The sequence below is a fragment of the Hyperolius riggenbachi genome, chromosome 2 (genome assembly GCF_040937935.1).
Source record: "Hyperolius riggenbachi isolate aHypRig1 chromosome 2, aHypRig1.pri, whole genome shotgun sequence".
NCBI classification, from domain to species: Eukaryota; Metazoa; Chordata; class Amphibia; order Anura; family Hyperoliidae; genus Hyperolius; species Hyperolius riggenbachi.
The window spans coordinates 250,513,298-250,525,923 of record NC_090647.1 but is presented as its reverse complement, the minus strand read 5'-3'; the positions used below and the strand labels follow the sequence as shown (position 1 = coordinate 250,525,923).

General features: G+C 42.0%; 1 protein-coding gene across 2 annotated transcripts in view; it reads right to left on the bottom strand.

Annotated features, from left to right (window-relative positions):
* Positions 1 to 12,626, bottom strand: part of RABEP1 (rabaptin, RAB GTPase binding effector protein 1) — a 99,069-nt gene that overhangs the window by 38,230 nt on the left and 48,213 nt on the right. For both annotated transcript variants that reach the window (XM_068268491.1, XM_068268492.1), the window contains exons 4-6: positions 10,703 to 10,863; positions 2,920 to 3,039; positions 2,075 to 2,210 (exon numbers count right to left, since the gene is read on the bottom strand). In XM_068268491.1, coding sequence (XP_068124592.1) covers positions 2,075 to 2,210; positions 2,920 to 3,039; positions 10,703 to 10,863 — 417 coding nt within the window. The remainder of the gene's footprint in view (positions 1 to 2,074; positions 2,211 to 2,919; positions 3,040 to 10,702; positions 10,864 to 12,626) is intronic.

The following is a 12,626-nucleotide window of genomic DNA, read 5'->3' as shown; positions in this document are numbered from 1 at the left end:
GCCGGTAAGAAAGCCTTAGGGGGCCACATTCGGCCCGCGGGCCTTAGTTTGAGGACCACTGCTGTAACTTCTCACTGTGAAAGCAGCCTTAGGCCACATACACACATCAGACCATAGTCTTTTGAAAATGAAAGATCACAGACCAATTTTACCCCCTTCCATGTAGTAGGAGAGCCATACCTTCACAGTCTTTTCTATGGAGCTGAACTCCCCATCAGATAGAAATATTTGCAAGATGCTGCACACACAGATGCTGTACAGACACAAAAGATCTGTATCTGCAAAAGATCTGTTCCTGCCAAATATCCGTTCCTGCAAAAATTGCATTCATAGTCTATGAGATCTGCAGATCATCATACACACCTTGTTTAACTGTCATTCATCTGCAGATCAGACAATCCTCTGCAGATCTGAAAATCCATCCTGGTGGATCTGATCTGCAGATGAATGTCTGTTAAACAAGGTGTGTATGATGATCTGCAGATATCATAGACTATGAATGCATTTTGCAGGAACGGATCTTTTGCAGGAACAGATCTTTTGCAGATACTGATCTTTTGAATGTCTACAGCATCCTTGTGTGCAGCATCTTGCAAAGATTTATGTCTGATGGGGAGTTCAGCTCCATAGAATAGACTGTGAAAGTATGGCTCTCATATTACATGGAAGGGGGTAAAATTGGTCTGTGATCTTTCATTTTCCAAAGACTATGGTCTTATGTGTGTATGAGCCTTTAGGGCGGGATAGGGAAATGAAGGGGAGGACCAAGGGAGTGCAGTGGGGAGAAGAAGCAGCCCCAGAAGCCTTAGGAGCTTGGGAATATAGAATCTTGCTGTTCAGCAAACATCAAAGTAAGAGAGATTTTTCACTTCAGTATTGCCTTTTTGGCTTCCTTCTAAACTGTTTAACACAGGAGAATAGAGGTTTAAATTAGCTTTTGCAGCCTGACAGTTACTCTTTAAAAGGACCGCTGTCACAAAAATCTTATTTGCGAATTTAAAATATATGTAAACACAATTAAGAAGTATGTTTCTTCCAGAGCCATAAATTACTTTTCTCTTACGTCCCTGTTACTTACAGTAAGTAATAGAAATCGGACATTACCGACAGGCTTTGGGCTAGTCCATCTCTTCATGGGGGATTCTTAGCATGGCCTTTATTCTTTATAAAGACACTCCCTGAAAAAAAGATTTATACAAAGATACTGGTCTGCCTCTGTGCTCGCTGCACACTTTTTTGGCATTTGGACGGCGCAACTGCCATTCACGAAGTGCTTTTGAAAATAAAGAAAACACTTTCTCCTCCATGAGGAGATTGCCTAGTCCAAACCCTGTTGGTTCTGTCAGATTTCTAATACTTACTGTAAGTGACAGCAACATAGGAGAAAAGTAAATTATGGCTCATTTCACTCTGGAAGAAACTAATTAGCTGCCGTATAAGATGATCCGGAATACAGAGATGCACCTAGGTTTAGAGGCTTAGAGGGCAAAAACCAGTGAAAAAAAATATACTAAACCTAGTTCGTCCATATACCAGGCACGTCTTATAAAGTTCTCCCCCAACTGGTGTCCTCCTGTGTCCCCAGGCGTCCCCTTCTGTCCTCTCTTTGGTCTCCTTTTGCCCCCAGGTGTCCCCTGTGTATCCTCAGGTGTCTTCTTCTGTGGCTGGGTGTGCCCCCCCCCCTTCTGACCCCTGTGTAGCCGCTCTGTCCAGCCCTCTAGTCTGTGTCTCTGCACCCAGTGTATTACATGCCCCGATTTCGTCACCAGTGTGGTCGCTCTGTCTCTAGTCTGTCTCGTGCTGCCCAGCTGTTTTTCCCAATTGGACTTATTGCACAGGAGGTACCCTACCATTTCACCATGCTGGAATTCACTGAGCTCCTGAGAGCAACACATTCTTTCATGTTTGTAGTAGTCCAGGTGCCCAGGTGCTTGATTTTATACACCCATGGCCATGTAATTGGCTGCAACAACCAAATGTAATGATTTTGATCGGCTCACATACTTTAGGCAAAATAGTGTTGAAATCAAGCTGCCACTATATACAAGCTTATCTTCAGTGTCACGTATTTTACCTTCATGTAGCTCTTTCCTCAGCTTCTCAGCATCTTCTTGAAGAACAGACTTTTGAGTATTCAGAACTGCTACATACATCTCCAAATCTGTCCGGCAGGATTTTTCAGCTTCCAGGTAATGATTCATTTCCTTCATCTGACAGCGGTGAAAACATGTATTTACTTGCAAAGTAATCGCTATGTTATGCTAGAACTACAAATATAATAACCAGCACAACGTCCAGTAAAGTCAAAATCAGCCCACCGTTTTAAAATCAATATTTTATTATAGCTTTTTATATTTAAGTTCCAACTAAAAAAAGAGAAAAATCAGATATTATATTAACAGCAAGTGGAAATCTAAAGGGAAATTTAACTTTAGTTTTAAATTTGCCTCAGCATAGATGGATGCGGAACAAAAGATTTGCACAAACTTCTCTTTCCATTTCACTCTGCAATAAATTTAGAAAAGATCTAAAACAGACAGCAAATTCAAATTGCACTTCCTTGCATTTCTGAAAACAGTAGTCTCTGGAGTACTGCAGCCAAGATAATAAACTTAGCTGAGCCTGATTGGGTCCACTCTACTGCACAGGCGGAGACGACTCAGGCCTGCGCAGTAGAGCTGATTGTGTTTGGCTATTTCCGCCGGAGCTTGTCGGAAAGCCATTCCTGCGCCCGTGCAGGAGCGTGGAAGGTAAATATTTACATCACCGCTGTTCGGGGGCTGCCATCACTGGATCCCTGAGGGTGAAGAGGATGGGGGGAAGCCTCATTAGAATCCAGAGGCTTCCCCCTCCCGAGGTAAGTACCCCCCAGGGGCTGTTTTTTTTTTGTTTTGTTACAGATCCTCTTCAAGTGTTTACCTTAGATGCCTCAAGCTCCTTTATCTTCTCCTCAGCTTCTACCAACTTCTCCTTCAAAGTGCCAATCTCTTTTTCCATGGGCATGACGACTGAACGTAGTTTTTCAGCATCCTCTTGGGCCTGTCAGCAAAACAAAATGAATCATTTGGTCTTTAACAACAATTTGTGCTGTTTGACCACTTGGGAAATACTTAAGAAAATGGTTTAGTAACTGAAATCGCTAATTAACTTTGCAAACCAATTTTATTTTGTTATGCATATTGCTGTTCTTATAGTGTTAGTGTACTTTAACCTGAAGGGCGGTCAAATGTTTTAACATAAGAATCTAAAAAATTTAAACCATAGTGAGGTGTTTACAACAAAAGAGATCACAAGCAAGAGTGAGAGACCCATATTTATTAAAAAAACAAAACAAAAAAAAAACACACAAGGATCCAGTAAATCCTGATCAAATTTACAACCCATACAGTGGGATGCGAAAGTTTGGGCAACCTTGTTAAGTCATGATTTTCCTGTAGAAATCGTTGGTTGTTACGATAAAAAATATCAGTTAAATATTTAATATAGGAGACGCACACAGTGATATTTGAGAAGTGAAATGAAGTGCACTGGATTTACAGAAAGTGTGCAATAATTGTTTAAACAAAATTAGGCAGGTGCATACATTTGGGCACCACAAAAAAAATGAAATAAATATTTAGTAGATGCTCTTTTTGCAGAAATTACAGCATCTAAAACGCTTCCTGTAGGTTCCAATGAGAGTCTGGAATCTGATTGAAGGTATTTTGGACCATTCCTCTTTACAAAACATCTCTAGATCATTCAGTTGTGATGGCTTCCGAGCATGGACAGCTCTCTAACTCACACCACAGATTTTCAATTATATTCAGGTCTGGGGACCGAGATGGCCATTCCAGAATTTTGTACTTGTTCCTCTGCATGAAGGCCTTGGTGGATTTTGAGCAGTGTTTAAGGTGTTGTCTTGTTGAAAGAGCAAGCCCCGGCTCAGCTTCAGCTTTGTCACCAATTCCTGGACATTGGTCTCCAGAGTCTGCTGATACTGAGTGGAATCCATGCGTCCCTCAACTTTGACAAGATTCCCAGTCTCTGCACTGGCCACACAGCCCCACAGCATGATGGAACAATCATATTTTACTGTAGGTAGCAGGTGTTTTTCTTGGAATGCTGTGTTCTTTTCCCTCCATGCAGAACGCCCCTTGTAATGCCCAAATAACTCAATTTTAGTTAGAATGGTTGAACGATGCACAGTGACTCCATTTGCAGCAAGATGATGTTGTAGGTCTTTGGTGCTGGTCTGTGGGTTGAGTGACTGTTCTCACCATTCGTCGTTTCTGTTTATCCGAGATTTTCTTGGTGTGCCACTTCGAGCCTTAACTTGAACTGAGCCTGTGGTCTTCCATTTCCTTAATATGTTCCTAACTTTGGAAACAGACAGTTGAAATCTGAGACCGCTTTCTGTATCCTTCCCCTAAACCATGATGGTGAGCAATATTTGTCTTCAGGTCATTTGAGAGTTGTTTTGAGACCCCCATGTTCAGATAAAATTAAAAGGAGGGAAACCTTTTACAATTGACCCCCTTAAAAAGACTCTGAAGCTAGTCTAAATTCACTTTAACATGCAGCCATGTTAAGAACTATAACCCCTGCTAAAACGCCGCTATCCCGCGGCAAAGCGAGGGGTTTATACCCCAAAATCCCCCTTTAAAAATCCACGACTTTCTTGGTCGTGGATTTTGCTGCTCCTGGAGGCAGAGCTTTAAGCTGCAGCTCTGCCTCCATGCGCGTCAATAGCTGCGCGGATCTCCGCCTCTCCACCGCCCCTCTCTGTGAAGGAATATTGAGAGGGGCGGGGAGAGGCAGCGATCAGCGAGGATTGATGCACTGAGAGGCAGAGTTACAGCCATAAGCTCAGCCTCATAAGGAAGTGCTCCCCAGAGGTATGCGAGGAGATTTGGGGGTATAAACCCCTCGTTTTGCCACGTCATAGCAGCGGTTTAGCAGGAGTTATAGTTCTTAACATGCCTACATGTTAAAAAAAGTGAATTTAGACTCGCTTCAGTCTCTTTAAATACTCTTTCTCTTAATTGGATTCACCTGTTTATGTAGGTCAGGGGTCACCAAGCTTACCAAACCAATTTGTGTTCTAATAATTAGTTCTAAAGGTTTTGGAATCAAAATGACAATTTATGCACCTGCCTAATTTTATTTAAAACATTATTGCACACTTTCTGTAAATCCAATAAACTTAATTTCACTTCTCAAGTATCACTGTGTGTGTCTCCTATATTCAACTGACATTTTTTTTATCATAACAACCAACCATTTATACAGGAAAATCATGACGATTAACCAGGTTGCCCAAACTTTTGCATCTCACTGTATGTGGATGTGCATCATGGTTCCAACAAAGGTGTCTGAGGACCACAGAAAGTTACTGACCCCCATAAAGCCATCAGGGTCTCTACACACTGCACCTTTCGTAGGCAGCCATGCATTCTACACAAAATGCATGGCATCTGTGTTTCTCTCCATTGCAGTACTGCCGCATTTAACTATGCTGAATGGGACGGCTCTGCATTGAGCTCAAAATGTGTGCAGCAGTGCATTGTGCTATCGCACTGCTAAACAGTGCATCCCTGTCTGATTTCTTTGCATACTGTACACTGAGCTGTGTAACTGAAATCTGGTCAGCAATGTGGCAGGGTCCTCAGACAGTTAGACAGACCATGTGCAAATGGAGGAAACTCTAGACCATTGTTTACCTACGCAGAAGTGGTCAACTTTCAAAATATAATTCTCACTGCAAGGCATGCAATAATCCAAGTGGTCACAAAGAAACCCAAGGTAATTTTTAACCAATGAGGACCCAAGTCATGTTGGCGAATACTGATGTTCATGAGTCCATCAGGAAAATGCTGAATATCAATTGCACGCATGGCCAGGTAGCAATGAGAACACCATTGCTCAGCCCCAAAAATATTGCTGACTATTAATTGTTTGATAAGGATCACGTGAACAGATCAGAAGGATACTGGAAGAAGAATGTTTTTGGACACCAGGCTAAAACAGAACTTTATGGTTTAACCACTTTAGGGACGTAGAAAAGCGTGGCAGAAGTTGCTGTTTATAAACACCTGTAAACACTTGGTTCTGTTTTCTATTTTTAGAAAACGGAGTTAGTATAGCACCATTTTGTGGCCAAAAAGTAAAACTACTTCCAAATACACCATTATACACTTACCATATAAAAATAAAATACATTTTCATTATTTTTTTACTCCACCTCTAACCCAAAATAAAATATCGCCAGACAATGTACTAGCGACACAATTTTAACATTGTAATAACCAGGACAAATGGGCAAATAAAATGTGTCTGTTTTATCTACAATAGCACATTTTATTTTTAAACTACGATGGCTGAAAGCTGAGAAATTGTGATTTTTTTTTATTTTTTTTTCTTCTTCTTCCCTATCAAATGCATATACAATAATATAATTCTTAGCATAAAGTACTGCCCAAAGAAAGCCTAGTTTGTCCCGCAAAAAAAATAATATATAGATAATTTCAGTGTGATAATTAGCGATAAAGTTATTACCAAATGAATGTGAAGAGCTTTTGAAGGGGAAAAACCTGTGGTAGGGAAGTGGTTAAATGAGGAGTGTTTATTTTTGGAGGGAAAAAAAGAAACTGCATTCCAGCATAAGAACCTTATCCTATATCTGAAATGTGGTAGGAGTGTTCTGGTTGGATGAATACCTGCACCACACCCTTTTGATGGAGAACTCACTGTTAGTAGGTGACCCTGTTATATGGGTCTGCAGCCCTTTAAGGGTATTCAATGAGGCCTCCCCTCTGCCTTATACAATACTCTTGATCATCTCTCCTCCATCAGAGGCATTTGTCACTTAAAGTGACTCACCCCACGTTGGAAGAAGCTCCAACATGCATAATGGGAGCCAGTTTGGGTGGCCTACTCATGGGGGAGAGCCAGTTAAAACTCATGCTGGTTTTACTTAATTTTTATGAGTGAACAGCTGGAAATGTGTTCTGGTTGGGGCCTGTTTTGCTGCATCTGGGCCTGAATGGTTTGCCATCATTAATTCATTAATTATTTATATAGCGTCGAAATATTATGCAGCGCTGTACAGAGGATATATTGTCTTGTCACTGTCTTTAATGAAACAATGCATTGTAAACAATACCAGAAAATGTTAAAAGGTCAAGCATCTGCCCATATACTGAATCTCAAAAGGCATTGGGTTATACAGCAAGACAATAATCCTAAACACAATACTCAAGGTACCAAATAATGGTTAAAGAATAATTATGTAAATGTTCTAGAATGACCAAGTAAAAGTCCTGACCCTTAGGCAGAGGTCACATGAGGTTTCCCCAAATACAGAACCGCATTAGATGTGACAGCCCATGTTAGTCAATGCTCTGGTTCACACATAAATTTACATATTGCCAGTCCAGTGCTGTCAGTTTTGAATCAGTTTTCTATCAGTTTTACCTGAATGGATTTGGACTGTACACCTTTTATGTGTGAGCACACCCATAGAAATCAAACAAATAAAACTGACAGCACTGGAGCAGAAATGTACAGATTAGTGTGTTTGAACACACCCATAAGAGTGAGTAACAGGAAGGCACAGAACACACTGCCTACAAAAACCTGACGTTCTACCCCACTTCCTATGCGCATCCAAGCGGCCATTTCGGATGGGGACACATGGGCCAAGCATGTCTGGAGTGGAGCAGCAGTGACAGACGTGCTGGAGCTGTTTGGCAGAATATCGGAGGTGGAGGTGATGCCTACAGCGGAGGAACCTGATTGTACATGTGCACCAGGTGCACCTTCTGCTGACCCCAACATTTTTTATTTATATTTAACTGTTTTTTGCCCACGGATCCGGATGGCAGCCTGATGCATGCCTGATACAAACGGACCGGATCCGGAACCGGAACCGGTTCTGATCAGGATCAGGTCAGGATCCGATCAGGATCCGGTCCGTTTACTTGCCAAAACGCAAGTGTGAACGGGGCCTTAGTCTGAATTTACAGTTGGGCCTGCAGTGTCCAGCGCATCTTTTCATGTGTAGTTGTCCAGACACTGTGCGCATTTGTTCAAGTTGTCTGCTACCTCATACCCACTACAGCTGATAAATGTAAGAGGTCTACTTAATAAGTAATTACATAAATATTGTCTTTTAATTCAAAGATTTTTTGCTGAAATAAATTGTATTTTAATTGTAGCAAAAGTATGCTGGTTAGACCTGTACCAGTAAAATGCAGTAACTGGTGATTTTGATTGTGTCCAATTCTAGGCTGCATAAATTTACTAATTCATGTAAACTGTGTAACACGCAAAAATATCGACCATTCGACTAAATTTAATGAAAACATGCTGGCGTAATAGACATCAACTTACAGAAAGCAGTTTCATACTGATCACATATATAAATAATAAGAACACAAAATGCAGTTTTGATACAATATTCTGCAATAGCAAAGAAGCAGAAGTTCCACTTAAATCCTTGATCCCTTCTACCTGATTGCTTCTACAGTGTAGCTGTAACACTAACCATACACAAACAAGAGCGCTTGCTCTTATTTACACTATAAGTCCAGCATCAAACAAATCCTGCTCCTGCAGTGTTGCGGTTAAAGAACATTTAGATGGCTTGTGCTCATTAGAGACACACCACACCCAGATTCTTGGAATAGATGCTTCACTATTGTGTACAGTTCCTTATAAACCAGGAGATACAGTTCCCATCAAAATGAAACGGCGCTTCCAGAGGGCTGTAAGGATGCACTAGGAGAAATAAATCTGTTATACATCTGGAGTGGGGGGGGGGGGGGGGGTGAGGGGATATGCTGCTTTACTGTATTCTGAAGTAACATAACTGTTTAGTAAACACATTTGTAACACAATTTCAGAGTAATTAGATACATTAGCCATAATATTTACACCTCAAATACTTTTGTATCAAGTAGCTGACTCAAACACATATCCATGTGTCTTCCTCATATTAAAAAAAGACTAGTATGATAAAACAACAACAAAAATTAAAAACGCATGTGTACAGATGGTGCACATTGTTGTATACATTGTTCATTTGTTCCAAAGTAAACTGCCCTGTAAATAATTTTTTTTACAAATGTTTTATTTACTATGTAGCCATCACTTACAGTAGACATTATTGATTTGACAGCTATGAGCCTCTGATAAGTTTTGGAAGAGTCCAACGCTTCATGGTTTCCTTTAGGCTGGTCCCACACTAGGATAAATCATGGCTAATTTGCCAAATTTCATCAAATAATGCTGTTAGCTGTGAGAGGACTTCAGAATGACATTTAGAAACATCCTTTAAAGTGAACCTAAATTCCTAAATTGAGGGGGGGAAAAATGAACGAACCTGGAGGTTCTACCAGCCCCTTGCAGCCGCCCAGTCACTTTAGTTATCCTCCAGTCCCCCACAGCGACCATATTCCAGCCGACTGGCGAGTCAATGGCCACTGCACACGAGCGACCCGATCGTCTCTTCGATCACGCTCCCATCGCTGGGAGCATGCAGCGCAGTAGAGATTTTTTCGTACTGCACATGCATAGAGGAGGATCAGGAGGCGTGCAGACCAGGGCTGCGCATACAAAACAACAGAGGGGCGCTGTGGGGGATCGGAGGATCGTAGAGTGACGGCGAGGGCACAGGGCGGCTGCAGGGGGCCGGTAGATGCCCCAGGTAAATTAAAAGCTTTTTTTCCCTCTCAGTTTTGGTTCACTTTAAGGCAGGATACGTTTTCTTGACATGTGACCACAGATAAACAATTGCAACTTCTCAAAGTGATGAAATAGTGAGACGTATTTAGAGGTGAATATATACATTTCCTTTTCAACAATACCAGTTGCCTGGCTGTCTTGCAAATTGTCTTTAGCATCATTGTCTGGCTCACGTACCTGAAACAAGCATGCAGAAAGTCTGGACAAACATTAGTTAGGACAGATGATCTGCATACTCATTCTGGGCCATTGGCGTAAGAAAAACATGAAGTGAGAGGAATATGGAGACAACCATTTTCGTTTTCTAATAAAAAATGCCTGACTTCTGTGCCTGACTTCTATTACATTAAGTCACTGGCCCAGAATGAGAATGCAGATCAGATTTCTCTGACATCACATTGTTTATAAGGGAATAAAGAGGTCTGCTTCCAATTCCTCCTCCCTTTTAATATTGGAGGAAGATCATCAGAACAGCCTGGAAATTGCCATAATTTAAAAGGAAATGAACAGCCTTAATAGCCTCTTACTACAGGGTCAATTTAAAGAGCCTCCGGGCTCTGCATAAAAAGGAAATTGGTACTCCACAATGAACAGGATAAACCATACTGAGGCAAATTGTAATTGCATCAATTAGGATATGCTCATAGCTGTCAAATACTATCAGTGTATAGAAGAAAAGAGGTGTATAGAATACTGGTTTGTGGAAGAAGTGTCCATGTAACTACAACACAGCTTGCTTCCTACCTCATCGGGATTTAGTTGGTGGGTGTGTCAATCAGATGTGACTCCCAAAGTAAGAAAAAAAAAAAAAAAACAGGAAAATTACATTTTCAACATTTAGTACAAAACATAGCTGAAGGTAGAGGCAAAGGACAGGAACAGTGGCATGGAATTACTCTGCACCATTCACTTATGACCTCACCCACACAAGAGATGGGTGGGAACTTGTCAACTTATCTATACACAGCTTACATACCTTTTTCATATCATTTTCCAAGTTTTCCTCTTGCTGACCTTCAGATAGCCGCCTCCTGAGTTCTGCAATCTCTCTTTCCACAGACTCCCTGTACTGTCCCCACTGTCCACGCTCCTGCTCCAATCTGCGGTGAAACTGGAGCTCATACTCATGCAGTGTGTCTAAGACAAGGTCAAACAGAAGCAATGTCAAACCTGGCTATCACCTGGCTATCAGAATAACTAATCACTCAGAAAATGGTTTAATTTTGATAAAAAAAAAAAAAAAAAAAATATATATATATATATATATATATATAATAATAATAATAATCAGAAGCCACACAGGACATCTATTATCTTGATTCCCAATCCACAGGCCACGACATTCATGGTCATCGGGTATGTGTCAACACTCGCCGCTTGCTCTGCCTCTCCCTGCTTCTCCCAGCCTTTGGTCCGCTGTAATTAGAGCCTGGCTACAAGAAAAAGGCCACCGATGTCCACAAATGGAAACATCGGCAGCCATTTTCTTGTAGCCATCTAACTACAGACGGAGAGGAGGCGGGGAGAAGCAGGAAGAGAAGACGCCTGTGACAGAGGAGGGGGCCTGCCAGGTACAAGTATAGAGGAAGCAGCCGACAGCTCAGAAGGATACATGAACGGTGGCAGCGGGAAAGGAGGGGGAAACGGGCTGACCCCCACCTGGAGGCGACTATACTAGCTACCTATACCAGGGAGGCAACGATACTACCCATACTTGAGCTACTATACTGGGGCAGCTATACTACCCATACTGGGGCAGCTATACTACCCACACTGGGGCAGCTATACTACCCACACTGGGGCAGCTATACTACCCACACTGGGGCAGCTATACTACCCACACTGGGGCAGCTATACTACCCACACTGGGGCAGCTATACTACCCACACTGAGGCAGCTATACTACCCACACTGGGGCAGCTATTCTACCCACACTGGGGCAGCTATTCTACCCACACTGGGGCAGCTATTCTACCCACACTGGGGCAGCTATTCTACCCACACTGGGGCAGCTATTCTACCCACACTGGGGCAGCTATACTACCCACAATGGGGCAGCTATTCTACCCACACTGGGGCAGCTATTCTACCCACACTGGGGCAGCTATACTACCCATACTGGGGCAGCTATACTACCCATACTGGGGCAGCTATACTACCTATACTGGGGCAGCTATACTACCTATACTGGGGCAGCTATACTACCTATACTGGGGCAATTATACTAGCTACCTACCTATACTGGGGAATCTATAGTACCTATACTGGGAGCAAACAAACTAGCTACCTATACTGGGGCAACTATACTACAAATTTGAAAATTGCTGGTACTATGCTATCATTCCAAATTGGAAGGGACCCCTAACTGTCCCCCTGAAAGGCATTTTAAGTCTATTCAGGATAATGTACTCTTTCCGTCAATTTTGTTGTTATTACTATATCTATTATACCAGGGCTGTGGAGTCGGTACAAAAATCCACCGACTCCGACTCCTCCGTTTAGGATTCCACCGACTCCGACTCCTCGACTTCGACTCCTCTAATTTGCATGTTACAATCTTGTTGATTGATAGTATGTAACATGAAATTCGTCTCTTAACTGCCAACGCTTAGGAATTTTAAAAGACAACTGACGTAAGAAGGATATGTAGACTGCCATATTTATTCCCTTTAGTCATACACTAAAACTAGTCCTTGGTAAGAGTACATGTAAAAGGTACAGGCCGGAACAAAGAACATCTATCAGGCCCTAGGCAATGTAACTGTAGGTACATGTAAGAGTGATGTGCAGGTATTCTGCAGGGGAATAAGGAGATTCTTCCTCTATTACACATTCTTCATGCACAATCTGAACCAGGTTTATGGGTGATAGACAACCCCTCTGTGTTCAATGTGCACAGC